At 50.3% G+C, this 24,413-nt stretch overlaps 7 protein-coding genes across 7 annotated transcripts; 2 read left to right on the top strand and 5 right to left on the bottom strand.

Annotated features, from left to right (window-relative positions):
• Positions 1–2,566: 2,566 nt before the first annotated feature.
• Positions 2,567–4,717, bottom strand: PMZ80_009777 (uncharacterized protein; the record flags this gene model as incomplete). Its single annotated transcript, XM_064878170.1, has 1 exon — positions 2,567–4,717. The coding sequence occupies one exon, from the start codon at positions 4,715–4,717 to the stop codon at positions 2,567–2,569; it is 2,151 nt and encodes a 716-aa protein (XP_064726278.1).
• Positions 4,718–7,567: 2,850 nt separating this feature from the next.
• PMZ80_009776 (uncharacterized protein) lies at positions 7,568–9,246 on the bottom strand (the record flags this gene model as incomplete). The annotated part of the gene is made up of 2 exons (XM_064878169.1): positions 7,568–9,165; positions 9,234–9,246. 2 exons carry the CDS (start codon positions 9,244–9,246, stop codon positions 7,568–7,570), a joined length of 1,611 nt encoding a protein of 536 aa, XP_064726277.1.
• A 3,248-nt stretch (positions 9,247–12,494) lies between these two features.
• On the bottom strand, positions 12,495–14,471 carry PMZ80_009775 (uncharacterized protein; the record flags this gene model as incomplete). Its single annotated transcript, XM_064878168.1, has 2 exons — positions 12,495–13,124; positions 13,176–14,471. The coding sequence occupies 2 exons, from the start codon at positions 14,469–14,471 to the stop codon at positions 12,495–12,497; spliced, it is 1,926 nt and encodes a 641-aa protein (XP_064726276.1).
• Positions 14,472–15,430: 959 nt separating this feature from the next.
• PMZ80_009774 (uncharacterized protein) lies at positions 15,431–15,990 on the top strand (the record flags this gene model as incomplete). Its single annotated transcript, XM_064878167.1, has 3 exons — positions 15,431–15,617; positions 15,674–15,875; positions 15,930–15,990. 3 exons carry the CDS (start codon positions 15,431–15,433, stop codon positions 15,988–15,990), a joined length of 450 nt encoding a protein of 149 aa, XP_064726275.1.
• Positions 15,991–16,295: 305 nt separating this feature from the next.
• On the bottom strand, positions 16,296–17,141 carry CAP2 (F-actin-capping protein subunit beta; the record flags this gene model as incomplete). Its single annotated transcript, XM_064878166.1, has 2 exons — positions 16,296–17,094; positions 17,137–17,141. 2 exons carry the CDS (start codon positions 17,139–17,141, stop codon positions 16,296–16,298), a joined length of 804 nt encoding a protein of 267 aa, XP_064726274.1.
• Positions 17,142–17,565: 424 nt separating this feature from the next.
• Positions 17,566–20,616, bottom strand: MPH1 (3'-5' DNA helicase; the record flags this gene model as incomplete). The annotated part of the gene is made up of 1 exon (XM_064878165.1): positions 17,566–20,616. One exon carries the CDS (start codon positions 20,614–20,616, stop codon positions 17,566–17,568), a length of 3,051 nt encoding a protein of 1,016 aa, XP_064726273.1.
• Positions 20,617–23,029: 2,413 nt separating this feature from the next.
• PMZ80_009771 (uncharacterized protein) lies at positions 23,030–24,292 on the top strand (the record flags this gene model as incomplete). The annotated part of the gene is made up of 1 exon (XM_064878164.1): positions 23,030–24,292. One exon carries the CDS (start codon positions 23,030–23,032, stop codon positions 24,290–24,292), a length of 1,263 nt encoding a protein of 420 aa, XP_064726272.1.
• Positions 24,293–24,413: the final 121 nt, after the last annotated feature.

The raw sequence follows: 24,413 nt of genomic DNA, 5'->3' as shown, positions 1-24,413 counted from the left end.
CGTGCCCAGTCAGATCGCATCACAGCTGAGGCAGTGTCCGATGCTGGAATGTTCGTGATGAAATGAAGCTTTTGCATTGCTTGCGTCACTAAGCAAGGATCATAAGTCAGCTGCGGTCAACAATAGAAACAACACCGATCCAGGTCTCACGCACAATGATCGATCAAGAATGCATCTTTTCCGTTCAATTTTTGGTTCAGGCTGGGATGACTGAAGATGGGGAGTTGAACATCGACTGCTTGGTTACGACCCGTAGTCTGCTCGTCTGCCCCGATCTGTCGAGTCTTGATGAGAGCGGCATACTCCTTGCGTTCAACATGTTCCCGAACCAGGCGCCGTCGTCGTCGTGTAAAATTAGCTCTGGTAGTATGAGCTCGCACTGCTTTCGCGTTGGTATTGTCGAGAGTCGACCCGGTCATCGACACGAATGTTAAGCTCGGAACAAAGTTCATTGTATTGGCAGACATGTCAACTTGGTTCGAGACACGTCGAGCTTGAAGCAATAGGACCTGTAAGCAATGAGTCTTCCGCGAATTCAATCAAATTGGAACATGCATTCCCCGGTCGAGCAACGTGGCTGCCTGATATTCCTACGTTCCCGCATCAGACTGGCCATGTTGATCGACGAGGACATGATGCGGTCGGAGTTGCTGCGCTTGAAAACGTCCATGGAGAAACGCACCGCCAAGCCATCTTATTTTCCTAAATCGGTTTAGCTCAAGCGGGTTCAGAAGGCAACGATTGATCAGTTAGCAAAGCGCGGAGCCCAAGGGCCAAAATTGAGCGAGACTGCCTGCTAGTCAAAGCACAAGCATCGTCTCTTTGGCGCAACACAGAAAGTGTTTCAAAGTTGATTTTTCAGCTGTGAATGTTCTTCTTGAAGAGAAGTGATTCGGTGAAACTCAAAGACGGAAGAGTCGGTATCAATCTGTGTTCAATTCCACACCATTCTGGGAGCCATCGCTCCTCATGGAACACGCGGCCCCTTGGGTTAACAGCACTTGCTCTCACAAATCGGCATTCCAGAGTGGCAGGACTTCCACGTTGCCCACAGATCAAATCCATTGTTTGGTCCCAAGGTGAGAAACGAAGGATCCTTGATCTCCATTCGCGATGCTCGCTTTCTCATAGACTGAGACCACAGCCTTGACAGATTCCTCCGGGGTCATCATACCCTGAAAGTGTGGTACATGTTTTTGCATTTTGGCCATAAACGCACCAAAACCCTGTCGCTCTTGCTCCGTTACTATCAGTCCGCGTTAGATTGAGTGAAAGCAGGAATGCAATAGCTCAACTTACGTTTCGTAGGATCAAAATGTCCAGTATCGACCACACCCGGGCTGATGCTCATGAAAAGCACCCCATCGTTGCCATACTCGGCACCGAACTTCGCCACGACGGTATTGGTGGCGGCTTTTCCGACGGCGTACGGCCCACTCACTTCAACCTCGCATTTTGAAATAAAGTCGAGGTCGGCATGGCCGGACGAGATGAAGATAACTTTCTTTTGTTGGCCTTTGAGGATGAGGGGCATGAACAGGTTGAATAGGTGGACGTTGCCGACGACGTTGGTTTTGAAACCGGTCATGAGCTCTTCTTCTAGAGCGCTGGGGTTTTTGCCCCTTGTTTGCGTGAGTATTGGTTGATACCGATGTATAATAGTGGTGCATGCAACACAATGCTTCAGAGCAAAGAGTTGGACACTTACTGTTCTCCGAAGCCGACGAAGTTAGAGTCTTTGGGAAGACGAGCTCCGTTGGAGATGAGATAGTCCAGGCTTCCGCCGGTGATTCTTGCGGTAGCTTCGCTTGCTTTCTGTGAAGGGTGATCAGTACGGTCTCCTGAGAGGAGCGCTTAGGACGTGCCTTCAGGGAGTCGTAGCTGTCCAAATCTCCATGTATGATATGGACGTTGCTTCTGTTGATTTCGGCTGTCACCTTGGATTCCGTAGTTTTGACATCGCGAACCAGGCCGATGACGATATTTGCCGGATCGAGTGAGAGTTGTCGAAGAAATTCGAACTGTCCCAACGTGTGAGTCGGAGATGCTTATGTGATGCGGGATACTGGGTGAGTCTTACACCAATGCCTCGCGAGGCTCCAAGGACGACGGATGAGGACATTTTGTCTGATGCTCGGGCAGTATCGCGAATAGCTGAGAAGAAGAAGGCTGTCTTTGAGGACTTGTGACCGGTACAATGTGCTGGAACTGTGCAAGTGGAAAGACAGCTGCACTCTGCCACTTTTTATACAAGTCACACTCCATTCACGCTCGAACCTCTTGTCGTCCTACTGGTATTGGTTTACATCCTTCTCGAGCGACTGTCGTCCGAAATCATCCGGTGGATCCTGTATGTTGTTAATCATCCTCGTCCGAACTTATAAATCGCAAAGGCAACCTTGTCGGCGACCGCAGCCAAGCCATCTCAACTTCCATATTGCGTTAGCGTCAAGAACTTGATCTGGTAATCTGTGTGGCCCAGATCCCACTACTAGCTTTCTGCCAGCAAACACAACAAGTCAGCGTCGATATTTGAATTCCTGTAGTGAGCTGTAATATGCAATGTTCAGTGCTCGCAGAAGTTGTAGTTCTCATAGCTTCCCTCCACACTCTTCATAACATTCGTCCGTTCCGCCATCAATTCGAGTCTGAATCGCTTGGCTTCTTCTCGCGACATGGTCCAGCTTTTGTAATCGTATGCATCTTCCTGGCCTGCAGTCTCACTTGAAGCTGAGTCCTTGCCATTAAACCCGACCCACCACTCCTTTTGCTGAGGTGGCACATTCCTCGTACTCAAGACGCGATAGTGCGGATCAACAAGCCAGACCACCAAGAACCTCCGATGGCCAGGTCTCGTCCTATCAACCAAGCTGAACGGCTCAACGCGATGCTGCAGCGTGTTTGGGAAGACCAGCAGTCGTCCTTGCTTCGTAGCTACACTTCCCACAAGCTGCACCCCAGGACAGTCGTTCAAGTTCCTGACACTGTAGACATCGTCGATAGGTCCATGATTACTAGCATCGTATTCAATGTCCATCATGTCAAGTTGTGCCTCCTGGCGAAAAGTGAGGCGACTTTCAGTTACGTTGTCGACGTCGTAGTAGTAGATTGAGGTTGCGACAATGTGTTCGTTCATCTTTCCTTCGAGGTGCCAAGAACCACCCGTGTAGTCAGGTTTCTCGGGCCTTAGCTCGATGCTCGATAACTTGACGATGACCTGCAAGCCGTCCTCGCGGAACGCATTTTCAATACCTCCACGTAGCTCTGCGGGCTTGTGATGCGCAGTGCTGTACGGTTTTGACGCTGCCCATGCATCAAATTTGGATAGGTCCGGCTCAGGATGTTCTGTAATGCGCACTCTCTCCCATTTGTCGTATAGAGCCATCTCGAGGTCGGGGTTCTTTTTCCACCATTTCCCCTCCAATGGAAAGGGCTTGCCATGTGGTCCAAAGCGATACTCGGGATGGTCGCCGTGCTCAGCTGGCATGTACATCGGATTATCAGGTTGGGTCAAATAATCCTCGACGAATCTTCGGTTCTCCTCGAGATCATCGCCATCCTCATTCATAAGACAGAGTAGAAGCTCGTAATCAGGAATGTCGTCAGGAAACTGGCTAATCTCGCCATCCTGCCAGGTTCTGAATCCACAGTAATGCTCTTGGTACTTCCCGAGGACCTCATTCCACGGTTGAATCGATTTTGAGATCATCTTCGCGACGACACTGTATAGAGCGCTATGCTGAATCGGATGAAGGTTATTGATGTACGAAGTGATCTTTACATCGACACCATCATCACCAGTGAAGGCGACTTCGCATGATAGCCATTGAAACTTTGTCGACCATCGATCACGGTTCGAGTATATGTGCTCTCCACTGGTGTTGGGTCTAAGACCATCATCGTCAATGTCAGCGGCATCAGCCGAAAGCGTGGTCGTCCTTTGGCCGATACTGGTGGTGTGGGCCCCCAGATCGACATTGGTGTCCACTAGAACGGGCGTACGACCATATACGAAAGCATACAAGCTGGGATGCACCAGGTTCAGCACCATACCTTCACTGCCAGGGTGCCAATCCTTCTTCGCTTCATCGACTTGGAGCAGCGGCTGGACGGCACGCTTGAGTTCTTCTCTGAGGTCCTCCCCGACATGCTTCCCGTCTGCCTTGACGATCACTGTACCTGTCTCCAGGCTCGTGGTAAAGCCTTGCTCAGCGTAACGTCGTGCCTTCCACCGCAATTCTTTCACCATCCACTCCCAAGTCTTCTCTGTAATCATCAGTTTGGAGCTCCTCATGCCTTCCAGTTTCCATTTCGTCATGATCTGTTCGTCGAACACCTTTTGATGCCAATGGGGCTTGTCGGTAAGAGCATCCATAATCCTGATCATGGTCAGCTCCTTGATGGTGTTGCGGCGATGTTGAATCCATTGGGAGAATCCGTGCGAAAAGCCGCCGATGATGGTGTCGATGCCTGTACCTTCGAAGATCTCAAAATCCACAGGTAGACCGTGCCCAGGAACACGAAGAGGACCTTTCTTCGCGTCGTTGTTCTGGTAGTTGTCGGCAGTGGCGAAAGGTGCAGCAGTATTGGTGGAGAGAAAACGTTTGTGAAGTGTATCACCAAGGCCGAATCCTTGATGCGTTAACCTGTCAGAACGTAGTGAGCTGAGGAAGGCGTTGGCGCCGACTTGGATTGAGGTAGCTCTGCACAAGAGCATCGTGTTAGGATGACATGGAAAGTTGCGATTCAACATTGAGACGCAAACCTTTTGACAATGCCAGCATTGTGAGATTATTTCGTAATGTCGAATGATCGCACAAGTGAAAGCGACAAGTGATAGACATGAACTTTCACCTCGCTCGACCTCGATACCCTTCCTAGCTTATCGATAGTGGCCTAGCGCCGCCTAATCAGGAAAGGTACCATGTCATGCCGGAGTTCTTCTTTTCCACCTAAGGATGGATCCCTGTAATAATAAGCCACACTCAGCACTTCCGAGCAGGCCATCATCATCAAGTAACAACAGGAACCCACGTATTCCTGTTGCATTTTCCGACTAGCCGTCCTCAGAGTCAGTAGGTGGTCTCTTGAACTGGCATGCCGGTCTGTTCGTCAGAACCCTTCGTAGGAGATGATTGACGTAGACAGGGACATGAGGCGTACGGTATGTCCTTCTACCATATCAGCTCCTCCGCGGGACCTTAACATTCGTCCCAACGCGTATGCGATACCTCCCAGGCCTCTCTCAGTCTCTTGCAGCTCGTCTGATTGGACCATTTGGTCTCTTCACCGAAGTTCACGAGAAACTGTAACAGGCGTTGCTGTTCAAGTTGCCCAGAAAGATATTGACCGCACCAAGCCATGAGATGGCTGCCATTGAAGTTGGTGCCAGCGTTAGATGTGGAGGAGATACACAAGCCACATAGCCAGCGTGTAGGTGTGATGACTTTTGCCTGAATAGTACGGGTAGATATTTAGCAGCGAACTTTGTTATGCGATCAGGTTCGGATACTTACCTCCATGTAGTGCCTTACAGCTCGCAAATCTCCTGACAAAGGATGATCTTCGACGCAGTAAACTGCCAGCATAACCTTTGCAGTGTAATAGAACTGCCATGCAATGACTAAAGTCAAGATGGTCAGTCTCTGAGAACAGACAAAGTCAATATGAGGGCATGGGTCGCGACCTACCATGCCATGATGAAAAATGCCGAATTATTGGAAACGGCTCCTTTCCATCGTGGTGGGCGCACCAGGGTCGAAAAGAAGACGGCAGATTCTCCTTCCACGCAGATATAGCGGTTTGCAATTGCTTCATGAATCTTGTCTTCTCGGATTCGTTCGGGCTTGTGCTCCAACATGTTTTGCATACTCGCAGTAAGAGATAAGTGATTCTATTGGTCCATACTTCGTCGGACTCAGCAGGAAGGCTCATCTCCTCGTCAGACACATTTATGTGGCTGAGATCGAATGAGCAAGGTTGTTCTCGCAGAAAGCATATTCGTATGCTTTCTCGAAGATGTGTCCAGAAGCACGCGGTAGCTAGACTGTCTTCGAAGGGTGGCCAACATGTTCCCTCCATGAAGAACAACGAAGCAGCCCCATTAAGATGATGCTGAAAGTCTTTCGCCACGTCGAGGAATTGCTCTGACATGCGAAGGATCACAGTTGTTGCGAGGAGGGATTCATTCCTGGACGTCACTCTTTCGGAGGACAGAAGCGGGATCAGCAGTTCTAACACCTTGCCATTGTAGTATTCTTCTACCTCCTCGTGGATCTTTCCCATGAGGAACATGATGTGCGACGCGCAAGCAAGACATGCGTAGAACACCAGTGGCTCCACCAGAGCCAGCTGAGGAATGTACGACTGGAAGTAATGATTTGGGGACCCTATGTCCAGCTTGCATATGTCAGAACTTATCACGTTAGGGTAATTGGCATTATTGGCTGGAGTGCTGCTCGGGTGAGGAAATTCTGGTACTTGCACTCACCCAGTGTCCAGCTGACATGAGATAAAAGTCGAAAACTTTACATTCGACTTCCTCGCAAAGTATCCTTGTCCTTGCTTGCGGTGTTTCACACGATACATTCCATTGACGGCTTGATGTTTCACCCGCTATTGACGAAACCTGGTTACCTGTATCAGTTGCCGGAATGCGATCTGGAAAAGTGGAAGGAGTGGTAGAAGCGTGAATGTATCGGCCATCAGCTGATGGAAGCTGGCTGCCGTCATAAGGAGTTCTATCATCAGTCGTCGACTGACTATGGCTCTGTGAAGCGGGAGTTGAGCGATGAGCTGTTAGTGGTTCGCTTTCTACCGCCTCGGGTTGAGTGTGTTGATCGTAGAGACGAGGTAGATATTCAAGTCCGTTCCGTGATGCTCCGACCTGATCACCCCGATAGCTACTTGCCTGACACCCACGTGTCTCCGTTTGTGAATTTGCAACCAAGGATGAATACCGACTTTGTCTGATATGGAGTGGCTTTATCCAGTCATATGTACATGGAGTCGAGAATTGCGCCTTTTGGCATCTAGAGCATATGGGTTGAGCTTTGTCGCACTTTACATGACGTTGCCGACATCGAAGACAACCCGGTCGCCGCTTGCTAGCTCTCATGGGAGTGAAGACTGCAGTGATAGTCTTGAAATATCCAGCATGGTGCTGTTCGTATAGACTGTAGGATTTCACTACAGTATCTTGAAGACATGAATTACATATCGACGATCGCGTCAGGATCGCGACGACGTGGAAAACCCTCGGCCAAAATCACGTGGCAACAAGAACTCGCCCGGGTCGGTCGGCCCGAAACTGCTCCGGAGGAGTGACGTCGCCAGGAGAGCGGGTGAGCGGTGTAGCTCGAGGTCAACACCGTTGACCTCCAACAAGCTCAGCTCAGTGGCTGACGTTATCATGCCGTGTCTTAGTTGGTCGTCGCGAGATCCATCCACGACTGCCTCCAGTGCGTTTCCAGACGTACATGACTTCTGCACAGTGAACGCTGTGACATTCGCAAGCAAGAGAGTGGGAAGCGAGCTTCAATGCTATTTTCACAATTGTGGGTGCTATCTATTCAACCGAGACATCCCGAACTTCCGGTCTTGTGCGAGCAGATACCATCAAACGGACCGGGCTAGAATTGAAGCGCTCGAAGTGCACAAACTCACGCTCGTGCTGTGCATCTATTTTCCACTCGAATGCCATGACAAGAGCGGCGAGGCAGATGCTCAACTCCATGTAAGCCAGGTTTCTTCCAATACACGCTCTTCCACCCAGCGTAAAGGGCAATACGAAATCCTTCAGATTTTGCCATTCTCCCGGTAAAAGATCGGGATTTTCAGGGGTCCAGCGCTCGGGTATCCATTCATGGGCTTTGTGGAAGAGACTTTCATCCCGATGCAGACTATGTACCGACGATGATACTGTGACGCCCGCGGGGATGTGATGTCCAGCGATGGTGGCACCTTGGCCAATTGTACGACGAGGCAAGCCAAAGCGCACAGGTGGGAGGAGTCTGAAGGTCTCGTCGAGGCAAGCTCGAAGATAAGGTATCTTGCTGAGCTCATCGTACGAAGCTATTGGTCTGGATCCCTCTTCAAGCGACTCGACGAGACTATTGTACAGCTTCCGCTGTTTTTCTGGGTGAGATGCCAGCTCATACATCGCGTTCGTCAGCGAGATTTGAGTGGTGTCGTTGCCTGTCTGCTGCTTAGCACCACAAAGATGGTTACAAAGACACGGAGGCTCACCTGCATTCAAAAAGCTTGTGCACTCAGCAACTAGGTCTGGCAGTCCCATGGCAACCGGTCTCTTCTCTGTTGACTCGAGAGGGAGGAAGGAGAAGAAATCTGGCTCCGAGGGTGCCGATGCCAACCGTTTGACAGTTTGATATCTTGCCATTCCGGTGAAGTGGTCTGCGGCCTGCTTCAGGAATGTAGGCTGACTGACGAAGCGTGACAGACGATACGCGATCGGACTTAACTGCGCGCAGAGAGTATTGAAATGCACGCCAGTCTGGAAGCTGTTCATAGCGTGTACAGTGATTGTGGTTCCATCTTCAGCCATCGAATGGCAGTCGTCGTTTCCACGATCCAAGAAGCCATAACGCGACGACCAAAGCATGTCCGAGATTGCATCAAATGAGAACATGTTTAGCCACGGACGCAGATCGAACCGTCTGTTCGAAACAGGGAACTGGTCTGTATCTGCCATTCTGCGACCTTCGGACTTGTGCTTCAATGCATCCAGGAGTTTCCTGACAGATAACATCACCTTGGGCTCCATTGCCGTGATGTTCTTCGCCGAGAATATGGATGAAAGATTCTTCCTTTTGATGGAATGCAATGCACGGCTGGTTGTATCCGCCATTGAGGGAGTACTTCCGGCCACGTTGTCGTAGAAGACATCTTTGAGGATTGAAGATCCGTGGCCATAGATATCCTTGTAAGCTTTGGGATCTGAGAAAGAAAGTGAATTGGGGGTGATGCGGATGACGGGACCGAGTTCCTTGTGAGCTTGTGCAACCGCGAGAAACCTGCGGCCTTTCCAATTTTCGTATATCACCCAGAATGGAGTAAAGGCAGCTACAGAAGGAGATGGGAATTGGCGAAGGGATTTGCGATCGAGGAGATAATCTAGAATAGGATGAACAAGGACGCCTCCAAGGACTAGAAGACAAAGAACAACTGAGGAAGGTCAGCCATCATACATCTTTCCTTTGCGGTAGAAGACTTACCGAGTGCCAGCATTTTTGTACGGCAGAATGGAACACGTTGGTGAGGTTATTTTACTTTCCTGATTAACCTACTTTATAGCCTGCACAGCTCCGCATGTTTATCAATGCTGGTGAGTAGGAGCGTGCACGTCAAAAGCGCATGGAAGTCAGAGACGGATTCTGGCACGAGGATCTAACCTCGATGCTCTGGCGAAGATTGTTTGCGCAGTCGTATACCATTAACACGGCTACGACGGAAGAAGTATCTTCTCGGCATCCAGTTGATGGATTTGGGAAGGTGGACTTCTCCACACAAAAGCACGACTCCATGCCAGCTACCAGGTCTGTGGGGCTCACGTCTCCTTCCTCGGGTAGACCAGTCTTCGCTCATCTTGCAACGAATAGTGCGGCGAGAGAGCGAAGACTTATGTAGGCGAGGGAACACATCCCCTCCCTCCGCATACAGCATCGGACATGAGCTCCACGCTAAAAGGTGCTCAGTGGCAACCACTAGCATGCAATTCGAGACGAAACTACCCCATCCGGATTAGGGCGTACCCAAGCTGCTGGAACACGCTTTACCTAAAGCAAGGATGTTGTCGCGAGGTGATGTAGAAAAGTTCCCCGAGGTATTTTTTGCCAAGTATCTGGCATCCGATATCAACCTGGAGTTGTGGACTCAAAATTACTTATAGGGTAACGCAGTCTCTGCACTCGATTGTCACCCTCGAAAGCATCAGTCTCGGACACTGTCAAGCATCTCATCGCGCGGGCACCTAAGCCTTCTGCCTTGAGTTTCGCATGTTCGAACGCTGTCACCATGGACGCCGACCTATGTCCATCTCAGACCTCGCTTGAGAAGGACTCACCCTCTCAGGGCACGAAGCATGGGCACTCTTCGAACCATGTCGAAATACCCGGAACACCAAGCGAAGCAGAAGCTCTTCGTATCATCAAGGAGGAACGCTGGCAGGTCGACGCATTCATCGCCGAGATGGAGGATGAGCTTCACAAGACCGGTCGAAAGTCAGGCATCTTTGACGTTACGTACAAGAACCCCAAGCACTTCGTCTGGATGATCGTGATATTCGCTTCAATGGGCGGTATGCTCTTCGGACTTGATCAATCGTTGATCAGCGGGGCCAACCTATTCCTCCCTAAGGACCTCAGCCTCACCGCACGCCAAAACAGTCTCGTCAACTCGGCTATGCCGTTGGGCGCGGTGGGAGGAGCTGCGCTGCTGTCTCCGGCAAATGAATATCTCGGTCGCAGGAAAGCAATCATTCTCGCGACGATACTCTACACTGTCGGAGCGGCGCTGGAAGCAGGATCAATCAACTACGGCATGATCGTTGCTTCAAGAGTGATCCTGGGCTTAGGAGTGGGCATTGAGACGGGGACCGTCCCGATCTATGTCGCCGAGACAGTCGAGCGGAAGCTGCGAGGCAATCTGGTTTCCCTGTACCAGTTCAACATCGCGCTGGGCGAAGTGCTCGGATATGTGGTTGCTGCAATCTTCCTGAAGGTTCCGGGCAATTGGCGGTACATGCTGGGTTCATCTGTTGTTTTCTCCATCCTGATGTTTGTAGGGTGAGTGGACCAACGGCCAAGTCGAATCTATAATGCAAGCGCTAACCTGCTCAACAGGATGCTTTTCCTTCCCGAAAGTCCAAGGTTCTTGATGCATAACGGGAGGACACTTGAAGCCTACGACGTCTGGAGACGTATCCGGGGTGTCAACGACTTTGACTCGAAGGCGGAGTTCTTTGTAATGAAAGCTTCGGTTGCTGATACTGCCAAAGAAATGGCTGCAAAACGCACCACTCGACGTTTCGTGTGGTTGGACTTTTTCACGTATGTCTCCTATATCTCTTGAACACCGCCATCCATCATGCTGACATGGTATACAGCGTTCCCCGAGCTCGACGCGCGATTGTCTACGGAAATTTGATGATCCTGTTGGGTCAATTCGTTGGAATTAATGGCATTATGTACTACATGGCCACACTCATGCAACAAATAGGCTTCGACCCAGCACAGAGCACATACATGTCCATGGTGGGGGGTGGCGCCCTATTCTTAGGCACCATACCAGCAATCCTGTTCATGGAACGCTGCGGCCGACGTTTCTGGGCCATGACTATGCTGCCGGGTTTCTTCATCGGTCTTGTGATCGTCGGGTGCAGTTATCTCGTCGACATCAAATCCCATCCAGGCACAACCGAAGGTCTTTACATCACCGGCCTCATCATCTACATGGCATTCTACGGTCCGTATGCCTGCCTTACTTGGGTCATTCCATCCGAAATCTACCCTACATACCTACGCAGCTACGGCATGACTGTTTCGGATGGAATGGTTTTCTTGGGCTCATTTATCATTACCTACAACTTCGAAGCCATGCAAGTTGCTATGACGAAGACAGGATTGTCACTGGGCTTCTTTGGAGGGATTGCCGTGCTTGGTTGGTTCTATCAGCTCCTTTTCATGCCTGAACTCAAGAACTTGACGCTTGAAGAGGTGGATATGGTTTTCTCGAAACCTACGAAGCAATTGGTCGAGGAGAACATTGCTAGCAGCGTCAGAACAACGTCACATCTACTGCACTTTCGGTTCGGGGAAGCATTTTCGGGGTTCAATCAGTCACAGGCTGAACCTCAAAAGTAGGTAGCACTTGACACAGTGAATTGGCGGTAGGCCGCGGAATCTAGCAGCCATTTTACAACAGCTCCATTTTCTTCGCATCTTTCAGACTCGTCTTCTCTGACGTAATGTGTCTCGTGCAGTGAGTTTGGCGATGAAAGTACTTGTTGCTTCCACCATTTCAGGGCCCTCCAGACTCAGTTTTCCAGCCGCGTCAATCGCAAAAAGCAATCAAATCCCGTTCGAACTCATGGCTTCTTCGAACCGACATCGCAAACTCCTGCCGCCACTGAGATGATAGTGTGGCCGCACCCACCACTAGGAATCAAGTCGTGTATGATCCTATCGTATTGGCCGAAGTCTGGGAGGATACCATACGACTTACCCAAGGCCATAGGCACCCTCCAATTGCCGTTTGGGAAGTGACGCTTTTGAGGCATAGTTTTGGCTATACCGCATATGTACGTGCTTGGTAGTGCAGAAGAAGTTAACATCGATGCAAAACACAGTCTCATATCTACGATACCACACAGCCAGGCATCAGATTTACTGCCTCAACAATGATGACATTCGAGCTTGCGAAGCATCGCAGTCGTGGCAGACGTTGCTCCAGAACAATGTATGTGCTTCACATCCCTTTCAGCCGTGATAGCTGCCCCAAACTTCTTGCTTCGTATCAGAAGCAGACACTGGTGCGCTTCTAGGCGGTGGTAGCTGACTTGTGGCGTGGTGGGCGTACTGCTGGTGAGCAGTTCCGTACATTGGTGGCGTCATGCCTCTTTCGCTGTGACCATGGCTTGCCACGCTAGGGCTATAGGTCTCGAACATTAGTCGTTCGCGCTGCGGCGTATGCTGTGCTTGTGGCGTATGTACATGTTCGTTGTACGATTGTTGCCGAGCTAAGCCAGGGTATGGACTAGACTGTGCTGGCGACGGAATTTGCCCCTGCTGCGGTGGTGGTTGCTTCACCTCTGGCCGCTGCTTAGGTGGTCCGTGAGGACTCGAGCATGCGCTTGCTGAGCTGTCCATGAACGCGTCAAGCGTATGAGGCATATGTGTAAGAGGGTTGGACATGTTGGGCAGATTCTCCTGCACTTTTGACATCAGCATTGGGACATAGCGAGAAGCACCTCCACGCAGCCGCGAGATCAGATTGAGAAGTTTGTTGAGATACTCATGTGGGTCTTGCGCGTCGCCTTCCTTTCCCTCATAGGGCACGTACGTGACCACATCGGAAAGTGTGCAAGAAATGTCGAAAAGTTTCTCGATCTGCGGCACGAGTTAAAAAGGGGCCCGCCGTGGAACGTTTCTGCGACTTACCAGCCCCACACCGTGCACCTCCATACTCTGCAGACTCAGGTCGGATATGTCGCGGATAAGTTCTCCAGCAATCACAAAAGGATACCTGAAGGACATTGCCAGATCTGGAGAATGGGAGCTGAGGTATCCATTCGTAATTGACAGCTGCCACACCATGTTTCTCAGCCAATGCTTCGTTATCTTCACGTCTGCCGCCTGGTTTTCTGTGCACTCTAGCACGGGTGGTAATGCGTTTGCAAGCTGAGACTGAAGCTGCGATATGTACGACGTTGAACATTCTGATTTGGCCTTGTTCCAGAGTGCCATGAACTCATCATCAATGAGCCGAAAAAGCGACGCTAGATACACGAACCCGTGCAAAACTGGTGCTTCTGAAGCATTTGAGTCAACCTTTGGCAATTCGATGGTGGCTAGCATAGACAGCGGTTTGTGCCGCTGGATCGCATTTGCACGCTCCGTGATGAGTAACAACCAATAGAAGCGCCTGTTGTAAACGTTCTCCTGAAGATCACCAGATTTGTACGTAGCTTCTTCGTTCATATTAAGCATGTGAGCCAAAGTTGAAGCTTCTCGCAAATGGTACCAGCACGTGTTGGTTTTGTCGAAACCAAAGTAAGAGCAAAACAGAAAGAAGGATATCTGTACTGAATGTACGGTGGGGTTGTCGACGTAGTCGATGTTCTTTCGTATTCGATAGATCTCCTTCAATAGCAGATTGGCCAGCCGATAGCGCGCTGCTGTCGGGTCTTGATCGTAAACCGCCGGCAATGGCATGCCCTCGAAGGACATACCGGGCTGTACCATTATGAAAGAGCATAGCGACAGGACAAGACAGTAGACTTCAGGTGGCCCGTGACGGTACTCAAGTGTCAACCTGTTCAAATGCTGCCGGCTGAAGATAGGCATCGTCGGATAAAGGTGATTGAGGAAGAAAGTGATACAATTGTCGACAGTCTGCGCCGAGAGTAGATCCAGATTACGCACATATGCCGTCGGTGACATTGGTGGTGTATTGAAGTCGAAAGGGTTGTGTTCGCCATTTTGAGTATTCCGAGGCGATAGTGGCACTTGGCTGGTAGGTTCTGGGAAGCTCTTGCTCTGTTGTTGCTGAGTATCACGGATCTCCGTGATGACCTTGGCTCTTGAACCCTTCGGCCCTTTTTTCTGCGGAATGGCTAGATATGTGCATTGCAATGACGCCTGACCACAGTTCTTACATGGTTGGCCTCCGGTACAGCGAACCTTGCGTCTGTGACACGCGTCACATGCTTTCTTGACAGGCGGAGCAGATGCCATTGCTCATCTGCCTCTGTGCGGGAACTCCGTGAGTCTGCATCTGGCTTGATTATACCCAGATAGGAAGTAAAGTGTTTTTCTCTGGCTTGATGCAACACGCATTTGTTATGGTGGGCTAACGCGGAGACTGAAAGCGACGACCAGGTACAAGCTTCGGCGGAGGTGGTCGAGACACGATGAAGTATCCACAGTTGCCAAGCAATTAACCACGGCAAGTTTCCATTGCTTTGCAAATCACGACATCTTTTCGACTATACTCTACCTGCTGTACCTCAATACCCATGTCAAGTATCAGTTGAAATCTTCCATGTCGAGTGTAGATCGACCAAACCACATCACCTTGCTGATGGTCGGACACAATGCTACGCTGGAAGGTATAAGGGTGCTCCTTTCAAGTGGCTGACATGCGGGCTTCCTGACAGCTTGAAAGAAATATCATGGATCTACGTCAAACCCATTCAGCTCCTTTATCAACTACGGTGAGCCCATGGTATTGGTATCACTGTGAGCATTGTGGCATTACACGACATCCTTCCAATTGCTCGTTAGAACAACAAATGCGTACCTTGGATGTCAACAGCAACACTGTAGCAGGAGAAGTCAACAAAGCTGACAGCGCCAGAAACCGTTGTGCTGTGTACCCGATATTTGACTCGCCGGCTATAAAATCACAATCGCCATAGCATTTCGCCTCTTGTGCTGAGCTTGTGTAGACTAAGTCTTCACAGGAAGCGGTGAATATGGTTGCATTGAAAGGTCTACGAGGCATTGCTGCCACTTCGTTGTGCAAGTCCTAGTCTTCGACCGACTCGCTTTGATACAATCAAGGAGGCCACCGAAAGACATATAAGCCTCCGTTTGCCTGAGCGAATTTGAGTCTCGAGCTCTTCCATACTACAACAATATCATCCCCAGTGCATCGAACAGAGAGACGTCCTCCACCCTCTCCAGCTTTCATCATGTTCGCCACAAAAGCCCTCACGGTCGCACTCGGCCTCCTCACTGCAATCCTGCAAGTCAACGCCAAATGTTGCAACCGAGAGACAGACAACTACGGCGACCACATCTGCGAGGATGGGAAAACCCATGAAGGCTATTGCTGCGGAGTTGGCAAATGCAACATCTTCTGCTGTGCATGCGAGGACGGTATGTCAACGCCAAACAAGATTCATTTGTCACACTGCATGGACTAACCTATGCAGCTGATTGCTGGGGCGCCGACAGCAAGCTCGCAGGCAGAGCCTCCACTTTCGATGCTGTTGCGGATATAGCTGCCTCACGCGCTATGTTCGCCGATGTCAACGTCGCGAACAACGGTGCTCTTTCCCTCGATGAGTATCTCGGATGGGCGAACAGCAGCCATGGAGAAGGCAAAGTCGATGAGGCCATTGCATACTTCCACCAGTAAGTGCTAGCTTCGACAGCATTCTGAACTCGTGCTCATAAAATCCCGCTCAGGTTCGATGCCAATGGTGATGGTTTCGTGTCTTTCGACGAGATGCATGTTGCCGCCAAGTAGTGCAACAACCAACAGATAACATGGCCATGAGTCTGATGAGTTGGAAGGAATGCCATTCAGATATCGGGGCGTCTTGCTATCGTTCTTCACTTCAGAACCTACCTACCCAGGTAGTCAATACGATCGTTTGACTCGCCTTGCCATCTGCCTTATGCGTATGCGCTCCGACTCGCATTCCGCACAAGCGTTGAGTACGCGCATTCTTCCTGACCCCCGCACGAGTTTTTGAGGGAGCTATGGATGGCCGACGATCCATAGCGACATCATGAACGCCCATGTGATGATCCCACGCCATCGCCAGGCCATTATTTCCCACCCATACTCTGAAACACCTCCCTCTGCGTCCTCCTATCCCTCTCAACCTGCCCCAAACTCGCCACACTCCTCAAATCCCCCACCACATCCTTCGCCTTCCCAAAATACACCTCCTGCAACTGATTCCTCATCTTCCCCTCCATATCCTCAACCAACCGTCCAATATTACACACATGCCCCCCATCCTTCCCCTGACCCCCAACACTCTCAACCACAAGATCACTCTCGACCTGCCGCGTCAGACTCCCCGCCAGACTCAAATTTCCAACCGTATCGTTCTCCCGTCCCAGATGCAAAATCACCGTACTCGTCAACTTGTAATGTGCACTCTTACTCGTCTTCCCGCGCTCATCGACTTCAATAACGTGGATACTATCCCAGCCTGCCTCTTCCTCGCCCCGTCCGCTCTCTTTCTTGAGGAGTACAACGCCCGCGAACCCATCGTCTAGATCCCAGAGGTATACACTTCCTATTCCGCCCTCGTAGTACATCGATCTGTAGACGTCGAAGGCACCGTTGGCCTCGACCTCCATCTTCCGCACACGTTCAGAGGGGTAGGCTGCATCATCGATGGGTGGATCGAACTCGTTTGACCATGGAGAGCGATAGGAGTCGCCGTCGCGGTTGTAGTCGCAGAGGAGGTAGTCGCGGCCGGTGGGTTTGCAGCGGGCTACGGTGAGGGGTTGGTCGACTGCTGAGAGGAGGTCTTCTTGGATGTCGGGGACTAGTTGGGTAATTTTGTCGAGGTTTGAGGAGACGGAGAGGGGGGAGAGGCGGCGGAGGAGGTCTCTGGGGGTGGGATGTTAGCTTGTTGTGGGTTGGAGTGTGTACAACATGTACAAGGCTTCTACTGGTTCTGTGTGTCTGGTGGTGGTGGGGTGGACGTACAGAGCAGCGTCTAGCTGCGCCTCTTGGCTCATGATGGCATTTATTTGGGGATGGAGAAATTGGTACAGGCAAAGACTTCGTAGCGGCAGAACGGTATGATTCAGTACAGCAGGGTTCGACAGAGAGTGTGCGGAAGTACAACGATGTCAGATGAAACGCGTACACTACAGCACATGTGAAGATGCGGCTGCCCATGTTGAGGCCTTAATAATGTTCAGGCATCAACTAACTAAGCTCTCCTGAGTGCTACAGTACTAGTAGGTGCTGCAAGGTCGATGCTCATGCTTGAGATATGATAGGCTACTGCAGCTACCGCTACTGTCGATCTGATGTGCTATCTCGTCAATCACGGACAACCCAGGCGAGCACTCCTCAGCCATCTTCATCGTCGTCACTAACGATCTTTCTCCTCGATCGCTTTTTGGACGGTCCTTTTGGCTGAACAGAGGATGCACCAAATAGATTGTCGAGCTCAGGCAGGGCTTCCGATTGCGAAGCTACTATACCGCCGTCTTGCTGTGGTACGTAGAAAGGAACGTCGTTGCAGGGTGCATCTCCAGAGAGTGAATCAGGTAGATCCGCTTCCTCCACATCCCGAGACATCGATTCCTCCTCAAGTGGCTTCAGCGGCTTTTGTGCGTACCGCTCGAGCTTACGAGACAGACCTGCGCCACGGACAAGGCTAATTGTCAATCTCGAGTGACCAACAATGCTAGTTCTGTCTAGTGTATGCAGCTTATCGGGATGGTTGCGTAGCTGAATCTCCTGAATGTATTGTTCTTCTTCTCCAGCGACAGAGGCATATCGTTCTTCAAGTTCGATCTCTTGCCCAGGCGTAAGCAGAATCGCGGAGTCGTCTGGCAGAACGGCTTCCTCTGAATCAAGGAATACTTTCTTCTTGGGAGGCTTTTTCTTATCAGGAGTCTTCTGTTTAGCCTTTTTCCCACCCAAGAATGTGAACCCAGTCTCGACCCCGTCAGGCATATTGAATCTCTTCGCAGGCTTCTTCTTTCGCTTGGCCTTCGACTTGCTGGGTTCGATCGATACGTTCTGTGTGTTCTCGAATGGAATCACGACCTCTTCTTTTGAGGCAATTGGCGTGATGGTCTTTGGCACAATTCTAGGAGATTGATCTTCGTGATAGTTGAAATCTCTGCCACTTTCAATGAGCTCCTGCATCTTCTGGTAGTTGTCCTTGGCACTGTAGTAGGCCTTCTCTTCCTTTTGCCTCATCAGCAACATGACAATGTTACCAGCTCGTTTACGACCAGTCCGCCCCATACGCTGCAGCATCCGGATAGGCGAGCTCGAGCAGTCATAGCAGATGATCAAATCTACCTCACCAATGTCGAGACCTTCCTCCCCAATCGAAGTAGCCACTATTGTGTTGTACTTGCCACTCTTGAACTGCTGAATGACCTCGGTCTGCTTCTTCTGATCCATTCCTGCAGAGTTCTTGGTATCCGATTGCCCGACAAAGACATGTGCCCTGACCATAGGCCCGTGTCTATTGAGCACACGACATATCTCTTCTGCACTGTCACGGTAGTGAGCGAAGATCATGATTCGTGTATCAGAAGGTGGTCTTCCACCAGCACGACCGGTTCCTTCACCAGCATCCATGAAGTGGTTGAGCACCACAAAATTCAAGTACTCCAGCTTTGGATGTCCCACAAAGTCGTCTTTATTGACCCAAACTCTTACACGGTTCATCATTGTAAGAAATGATTCGTGTTCAGTAACCATTTTCTGGTATTTCCCACCCTCGGAAGCTTCATCCTGGAAACCTTTCATTTTGTGATAGAAAGGCCCTATACCATGAAACATGAGCAACTGCAGATTGTGCGCAAGAGTCATAAGCGGAGTGAAACATTTGTGCAGCATAGCCTTGACACCGGGATTGGCTTTCCTCCCTGCATCTGAAGCCATCCACTTCTTTCGAGCCTGCATCAGGCCAAACAGCGTTATGCTGGTTGGATCTTTGCTCCAATATGCGTTGAAGGAACAGAGTTTTTCCATGAGTGGCTTGACTGCTTTGCTGAATAGTTCTATGCACATAGTAATTTCGTCGGAGAAGTCGAACAACTGGAGCTCTGTATTGCGCTCATGTACGAAAGGTCGAATATCCAAGGAGTCTTCAGTCCTGATCTCAACTCTAGCAATGCCAAGATTGTTAATGACCTCCTGTACTGATTCAACATCGGATCCAGGTGTGGCTGTCAACGCAAGAATACGATAGCTATTGTTAAAACGCCGCAGAAATTGGTTGACCTGTGAATATGCGTAGCCTTTCTTCGCTTTGTGGGCCTCGTCAACGACCACCAGCACTATCCTCTTTGGATCGGCTATACCACTCGTAAGGTCATTATGAAAAGTCTGTGGTGTCATGAAGAAGACCCTTTTCGTTTGCCACTCGTCAGCCCGTGCATGTGGAGGAATCTCGCCAGTCATCAAAGTTGTCTGTGAGCGCGGTATACCTGCGATCTGGAAGCAAGCTTCAATTTGTTGATTGGCGAGAGGCTTAGTGGGCGCCATGAACACTATCTGCGCATCTTTAGTCCAATTGAACCAATTCATCATCACTGTTGCAGCAATAAACGTTTTCCCGAGACCAGTCGGAAGTGCCACAAGTATATTGTTGTACAGAGCCTTGTGTACAATATTGTATTGATAGTCTCGCATCTTTCCAATATTCATAGGAAAGATCCACTTTTCCATTGCCTTTTCGTTGATCTTGTGATGTGTTGGTGGCTCACTTCTGCTAGCAAGCGGCCAGTTGTGCGTACGATTCTGAGTTGACGACACTGGCCGATCTTGTTGAGTGGTGCTTCGCCCGAAGAGGGTAGTCTGTCTCATGTTCTTAGCTTGTGATCGCTGTGGTGCTTGTACATAATCATCAAGCGTTTCACGCACTACGCCGTTGCTCTCCATAGACTGTGAGATCATCAGAGCTTCTATCTCTTCGTCGTCAAAATCTTCAGCAATGAGTACATCAGTTGTCTGGTTAGACAATGCTGTGTCCTGCTGTACAGTCGGAGGTGGACGCTCGGGTGATGGTGATGGCGTCGGCGTCTTCTTTCTCCAGCGCGGCCCCCGAATCCGTGTCGGACTGGACCATGGTTGATCTATCTGAGTAACGAAAACATTCTTCTGACTTTCGACAAATGCTGGTTCATGCATAACTGCATCGTATTTGGACGGCTGATTGCCAAGGATTTCTTCGTCCACCTCGATAAAGCCGTCCTCGGCATCGTTAGATGGCAATTCGATCGAGTCTTCTGTCGTTTGTGAACTGTCATCCTCGTCAGACTCCAATGGCAATCGTGCTATACGCCGCCTCTTTCGAGGTGGTTCTGATGAGGGTTGATGGTTTTGAGAACTTGGGACCAGGACATTATCTGTATTCTGCGAATACTGGTCCATGCTTGTTTCATTAATCAACATGAACCTGAAGTACGCGTCAGCGAGAGTAAATATGTCAACACGAAGCAAACAGCATGTTCTTAGATCTCGACACATCAGACTACTCGGTGGCGGCTTCCTTCGTCAAAGATCATCATGCTCGCGTCGAGACGCGTGATTTCGCGCAAGCACGTGATTACGCGATACACCATTTGCGAGACCACGATTTAGATCTTGCTATGCGAGCTTGATGGCAACCGCGACTTGGTTTGCACACACACAAGAGTGCGTCACGAATAACAAGGAGCATTCCCATCTTCCAGCTGGCCACATAGCAAACACGAATTGTGACGTGGCATACAGTGAAGAATCTTCTTGTACTCATCAGGAGAAGCAAAGGCGATCCGTGGCGCTTCTTTGCCGAGCCGCAATTACAGCCGTATGGACCCTCCCAAATTCGGATCACTCTTGCGAAAATCCCGCCACGCCCTCTCGGTAGACGCCGTCTTGTCGTCTGTGCGACGAGCATATGATTCACGAGTTCAAAGGTGTCAACTCCTGCAGGACGATTTACGACCAGATGTTCCCTGTGGTCCAATTCGTATTCGACCTTGAAGCATGTCTCAGACACAAAAGCGAATCGACCAATATGTCGTAAGCGCGCTAGAGCTCCAGAGGCGAGATCAAGCTAGCAGGGGGACATGGTAGCATTTTACTCTATCTGGCCTGGTGAGTCTTTACCAAAGTTAAAATTGTCTGGGGGAAATTGAGCCACCCGAGTCAAGGAGAGATATTTATGGTCTGCGCTCCTTCTCGTCGTTACGCACTGTCTTCCTTTGCTTCTTCATTCGAAACGACGACTCACCACACTCGCTTGTACGATATTGTTATTCGGCTTCCCGCACTCTTTTGATACAACTTTGAACTTACAACAAATACCCGTGTCTAATCATCAACATCTCCAACATGCGTTTCTTCGCTACAGTCGCCGCTTTGGCTCTTGCCGCCACCGTTTCTGCTCAGAGCTCGACCTCTGCTGCCCCGTCTGCCACATCTGCTTCATTGACACCAGAGCAGACATGTCTAGCAGCATGTATGATGCCCCCCATCGACCAGGAATGAGGCCAGCGACTAACAAGTGATAGGCGAATCAAGCGACATCTGCTGCCAGGCTGCTTGCGTCAATGTTCCTTGCCCAGACGAGGACCAGGCTAACGCAACCACCGAATGTGCGGGTCAATGCACGCAAGGAAACGGTACCGAAGAGGAGACAGCGGCATATGCTTCCTGCCAAGCTAGCTGTGTCAGCTCAAACTTCCTTAGCAGCACAGCTGCCGGCGCAGTTGCTACCAGCGGCGCATCTTCTGCTTCCACCACTGCTACAATTGGTGAGTAAACCTGTAAAGATGGGGTAGTCGTGCTTGTACTAATACCCGTGTCAGGCAGCTCTACTTCCGCAAGCTCAAGCGGTGCACAAGAAACTGGCTCGTCGGCGAGCTCCTCAGCGTCTGACGCCGCTGCCTCGGAAACCTCGACCGGAAACGCCGCACCAGAGATGCGGGCTACCCTTGCTGGCGCTGGTATCTTCGGTCTGATCGTTGCTGGTCTTGCGCTATAAATGGCTTGACCAGCTGGCGTTGGGATAAGATTTGGATGAACATAATTCACAACGTCAATAATAGTAGTCGTTGAGGTTGGTTAGGTAGAGATGAATGAAACTGTTTGGAGACTGCATGGTGCAGGCGTTTTCCCATGTTAGTTGGCAAGCCGCCGTGCTCATGACTCTGTGCAGCGCTCGTTGTCGTCATGTCCTCAGATGTGTAACGAAAAAGTATGAATGGTAGCACACGACACATTGCACTGTCCGGAGTACTATACACGTATCTGACCAGAACGCGTCTCCATTCAAAGTTAGTGTTCTCGCCGATCACGTTAGCTTCGGGTGGCTGCTTCAAGCAGCTGCAGGGGTTGAGACCCACGTGGCTAAGGTCGAAGGTGTTGGTGTTCAGCATGATGAATGTACGGAAACGGTACTTATAGATATCAATATCTTAGCTGAGTCGATGTGTTTAAGTACGTGCTACCATGATCATCTTACCAAAAGATCCTGCTTCGGTAGGCGCGTGGTCATGAGCCTCCCCTGGCCTTGGAGCCGGCATCGATTCAGTTAGTGACGCTGACAGAGCTTGGCTATCGGTTCGTGGATATTTTCAGCAATTCCACAGAGTGAAGGTTTGCTGATGGCTCAAAAAGTGCACGTACCGGCGATCAACCTCTGGTACTCTTCAGTTGTCTTCAATAATCAATGAACACGCCTTTTTTCTCTGCGGCGTCCAACCAAGTTTTCTGATTTTTTATTAGTGATTCGCGTACGGAATATCGGTGACCTCCAAAGATACCTCCTCTACACTCCGGGATCGAGGAACTTGCAAGAATGGACGACACAAAAGTAAGAGGAGGGTATATGTCAGCCTCTACACAGCCAGAGCCATGGCGATCTGGCCGGCGGCGCCCGCTGATAGAGCAGTGTACCAAAGAATGGCAGAACAGTACGAGAATTCATGACACGAGCTCCCTCGATTCTAGTTCAGACTGGTTGGATATCCTTGCCGACAATGCTAAGAAGCTATGGACTATGACCAAAGCGCCCAAGTTTCAACGTCTGGCAGTTGTGCTTGGTATTGCAACTGTCTTAGCAGTACTGTGCTGGCGCAACTCACTTTCGGGATATCTTGCCGAATACAGAGCGGCCTGGAATCTGCTAAATGGAGCAGGGAAAAGTAATCAGGGACAGTATGGTCAGAACAAGAGGGTGCACTTTCCTGGCATGACACACGTGAGCACCCTGGACTCTAAACATCTCCCACGAACCTCGAAAGCGAATCCCGAAGGCGCGAGCAAGCAAAAGAGGTTGATATTCGTTGGTGACATCCACGGCTGTTTGGATGAGCTTCAGGATCTGCTGGAGAAGGTGAACTACAGACAAGGTCAAGACCATATCATAGCGCTAGGGGACATGATCAATAAAGGCCCAAAGTCAAGCGAAGTTGTTGACTTGCTCATGAAGAACGGTGCCTCTGCAGTACGGGGCAACAACGAAGACCGCATCCTGCTTGTGGCAAACGAGCTTGCCAGCACATCTTTGACGGCGCAGGTCGATAAACAAGAAGAAACTGATCGTGTCGAAGAAACGAAAGCTGCAAAGAAAAATCGCGAAGAACGAGAAGTAGCGAGGTCTTTTTCGCAGAAGCAGCTAGATTGGCTGAATGCCCGACCCGTCATCTTGCGCATTGGTGACCTTGGACCTTTAGGCGAAGTTGTTGCTGTACATGGGGGCCTGGTACCGGGCATCAAACTAGAAAATCAGGACCCCGTGTCAGTCATGAACATGAGAATTGTGGATTTGGCGACGCATATGCCGTCTGAGAAGCATGCCTCCGAAGGCTCAGTACCCTGGCCTGAGTTCTGGAACAAATACCAGAGACTTAGGAGAATGATTGCATGGACCAAGAAGCCAGCAGCAAAACATATGACTGTGGTCTACGGTCATGACGCGAAGCGTGGGCTACAGATTCATACCTACACGAAAGGTCTCGACTCCGGTTGCGTATATGGCAGGAAGCTGACTGCCTGGGTTGTCAGCGACCTGGCAAAGGAAGAGATTGTACAGGTGAAATGCAGAGAGGCACGTTCTTGAAGACAGCTTTGGCCTACAATTGTGGAGTCGGCTTTTATGAGATGGAATGCTCATGCGAACCTTCACTTCCGCACAACATCGGATTACGACAACTGTTAGGGCTGCAAATTGATTACGCACG

This window comes from Knufia obscura (genome assembly GCF_036327395.1).
Source record: "Knufia obscura strain CCFEE 5817 isolate CBS 148926 chromosome Unknown scaffold_14, whole genome shotgun sequence".
NCBI classification, from domain to species: domain Eukaryota; kingdom Fungi; phylum Ascomycota; class Eurotiomycetes; order Chaetothyriales; family Trichomeriaceae; genus Knufia; species Knufia obscura.
This window is presented reverse-complemented; position numbering and strand designations above follow the sequence as displayed.